Source organism: Nelumbo nucifera, chromosome 6 (genome assembly GCF_055504915.1).
Source record: "Nelumbo nucifera cultivar China Antique chromosome 6, China Antique-T2T, whole genome shotgun sequence".
Taxonomy (NCBI): domain Eukaryota; kingdom Viridiplantae; phylum Streptophyta; class Magnoliopsida; order Proteales; family Nelumbonaceae; genus Nelumbo; species Nelumbo nucifera.
The window spans coordinates 53,723,753-53,726,746 of NC_142654.1; the positions used below are offsets into that span (position 1 = coordinate 53,723,753).

At 44.3% G+C, this 2,994-nt stretch overlaps 1 protein-coding gene across 1 annotated transcript; it reads right to left on the minus strand.

The window, feature by feature from the left end:
• Positions 1 to 1,163: 1,163 nt before the first annotated feature.
• LOC148791062 (uncharacterized) lies at positions 1,164 to 2,153 on the minus strand. Its single transcript, XM_088890386.1, has one exon. The coding sequence runs from the start codon at positions 2,151 to 2,153 to the stop codon at positions 1,164 to 1,166; it is 990 nt and encodes a 329-aa protein (XP_088746512.1).
• Between the last annotated feature and the right edge of the window lie 841 nt (positions 2,154 to 2,994).

A 2,994-nucleotide genomic window follows, 5' to 3' on the forward strand; every position in this document is an offset into this window, starting at 1 on the left:
CGAAGTATGGGCCTCTTTTATTAAGTACAACCCTTCCCATGTTGGGGCAAATTTTCCTGCAGACTTGCCTTGCCTAACATTGAGAGTTGTCTTTAGTACTTTATCCCCCTCTTTTAAGTTTTTGGGCCTCAGGTGTTTGTTGAAGTTTGTGGCTAGGGCCTGTTTGTACTTGCTTTATTTCTGTGAGGCTATGTCTCTAACTCATCGATTACCTCGAGTTTGTCTGCAAGTAATTGGTCCATGTCCTCTAGCCTAATCTTCTTGCCCATTGCGAAGGCTATCCTAGTAGATACAGCTCTTATCTCTGCTAGGAGTACTGCTTCTTGACCATACACCAAAGAGTAGGGTGTCGCCTGTGTGCTCTTTCTGATATATGTGCAATAAGCCCAAAGAGTTTCTGACAGCTTGTCTACCCAATCCTTTTGATTATTGGCCACTATTTTGCTTAACATCCTGAGTAGAGTTTTGTTTGTGGCCTCTGCTTGCCTATTTCCCTTTGGGTAGTATGTTGTGGATGCTCTTAGTCTTGCACCATATTGTCCTAGGAGGCCATGGACTTCTTGATTTTTTATGGATAGGCCACTATCTATCAGTATTCGCATTGGGACTCTGAATCTATGGACTATGTTTTGTCTTAGAAAGTTTGCTATGTTGTCTACATATATTCGTCGCAGGGGGATGGCTTCTGCCCATTTGGTGAAATAGTCTATAGCTACAATGATGAAGCAATACCCTCTAGAAGGTGGGTGTATATTTCCTATTAGGTCTACCCCCCAAGTATGAAATGGCAAAGGCGTGATGACTGGGTGGAGGCCGTTAGAAGGTTTGTATATCCTTTCTCCGTGTATTTGGCATTTGTGATATCTGCGTACGTGTCGTTGAGTATCCTCCATCACGGTTGGCTAGTAAAAACCTAAGTGTAGAATGTGATTGTGTAATGCCAGTTAACCTTGATGGGCTGCAGGTTCAGAACTATGGGTTGCCTCCAGCACCTCGTCAATCTCTTCACTAGCCAGGCATCGCAAAGGTTTTCTTGCCTGCGATTTCCAAGACAACATTCCATCTTGGAGGTAGAATCATTTGACTTTAGATAACAGCTTCCTCCTCAATGTAATGTTGATGGACAACGTGTGCTCCTTCAGGTATTCTATATATATCCTTCTCTAGTCCTCTTCATAGACCACGAGACATTCCCTGTTGTCTGCCTGTGGGATGCACTTATCGCATTCTCTTTGTACCTTGGTGGAGTCCCACTTCATCGCAGGCCAGTAATACCCTAACCTCTGCAATCTTCGGAATAGGGTACATGTGACATCTCCACAATTGGTCCTGTGCACCTCATTCAACACTGCTTCAGCCTCTAATTTCCCTAGACATCTCGTCCTTACACCATCTGACTCCCTATGGTATAGTACCCCATTCACGAGTTGAAACTTCACGATTAGCTTGACGTCCTGTGTTCCTATGGTCTGACTTCTCAGCTTTTGGATTATTTCATATCTCCAATCATTCGTTGTTATTTCATGCTCCTCTTCCATCCGATCCTTCATGGTGAAGATTAATTGTTTATCGATTGACTGGATGGTGATCTCTATCGGCTCCATGCTAGCTTGCATCTTGGACCCTAAGGTGGCTAGTGCGTCAGCGAACCTATTTTTAGCTCTATTTTGATATTTGAAGTCCACGTCCAGGTCGCGGATCAGCTTTTGGATCAGGGTCCTATACAGTAAGATGGTCACCTCCTTCATTGTTGTGCTTCTGTTAAGTTGCCCGATCACCAGTTTAGCATCACCTACCACCTTTATCTTTTTTGCACCAACTTCTACTACTTTGATCAGATCAAGGATCGGGGCCTCATATTTGGCTATGTTATGCAAACAGGGGAATTGGAGTTTAAAGGAGTAGGTAGAGGTTTGTTTGTCATGTGAGGTTAAGGTTACCCCAGCGCCAGTCGAGGTGCTTGTGCTACTCCCATCAAAGGTTAGAACCCACTCTCTGCTTTCAGCCAGGGCAACCATTGGTGCATCTCCAGGAACTTCATCCAATATGGGGAAATCAGTGTTTGATGGGAAGGCAGCCAGTAGGTATGCCGCTGCTTGACACTTGATGGCTCTTGGCTGGGTGTATTCTATCGTGTACTCATTGAGCTGCATCATCCACTTGATTGGGTCGTTCTGTGTGATGAGCCTGACTTTTTATCCTAGGATGTAGTACCTAAACTTTTGTGTAGCGAAGACCAGCGCTAGACATTGTTGTTCCATGTGGGAGTAATTCTTCTAGGTTGGTTTGAGAGTCCTACTAGCATAGTATACCGGGAGTTCCACTCCGTCATCGTCCTCCTGCGCCAATAGGCATCCTATGGCTTCTGAGCCTATTGCGATGTATATCCTAAATTCTCGCCCGTCCTTGGATGGTGACATGGTTGGGGCCCTAGCAAGAGTTGCTTTTAATTGCTCAAAGGTCTCTTGATGCTCCTGGGTCCATTTGAACTCGACAAACTTCTTGACTAACTTCATTAGTGGAAGCGCTGCATGTGCAAGACTGGTGATGAATCTCCTTAGGTATTAAACTTTTCCTAGGAATGTTTTTAGATGGGATTCATTGACTGGCGGCGGGAGGTCTAGGATGGCTTTGACTTTGCTTTCGTTTGGATGTATCCCTGTCTGGTCTACTCGGTAGCCTAAAAATTTCCCAAACTGTACCTCGAATGCACATTTTAATGAGTTTAACCTCAACTTGAATTCTCTGCATCGGGTGAAGACCTTCCTCGAGACCTCAGAATGTCCTCTTTCTTCCTTGCTTTGACAATTATGTCATCCACATAACATCCAATTTCTTTGTGCATCATATCGTGGAAGACACTAGTCATTGCTCTTTGGTATGTTGCCCCCACATTCTTTAGTCCGAAGGGCATCATCTTGTAGTAAAAATTTCCTACAAGGGCATTATCTTGTAGTAAAAGAGCATCATATTGTAGTAAAAGGGCATCATCTA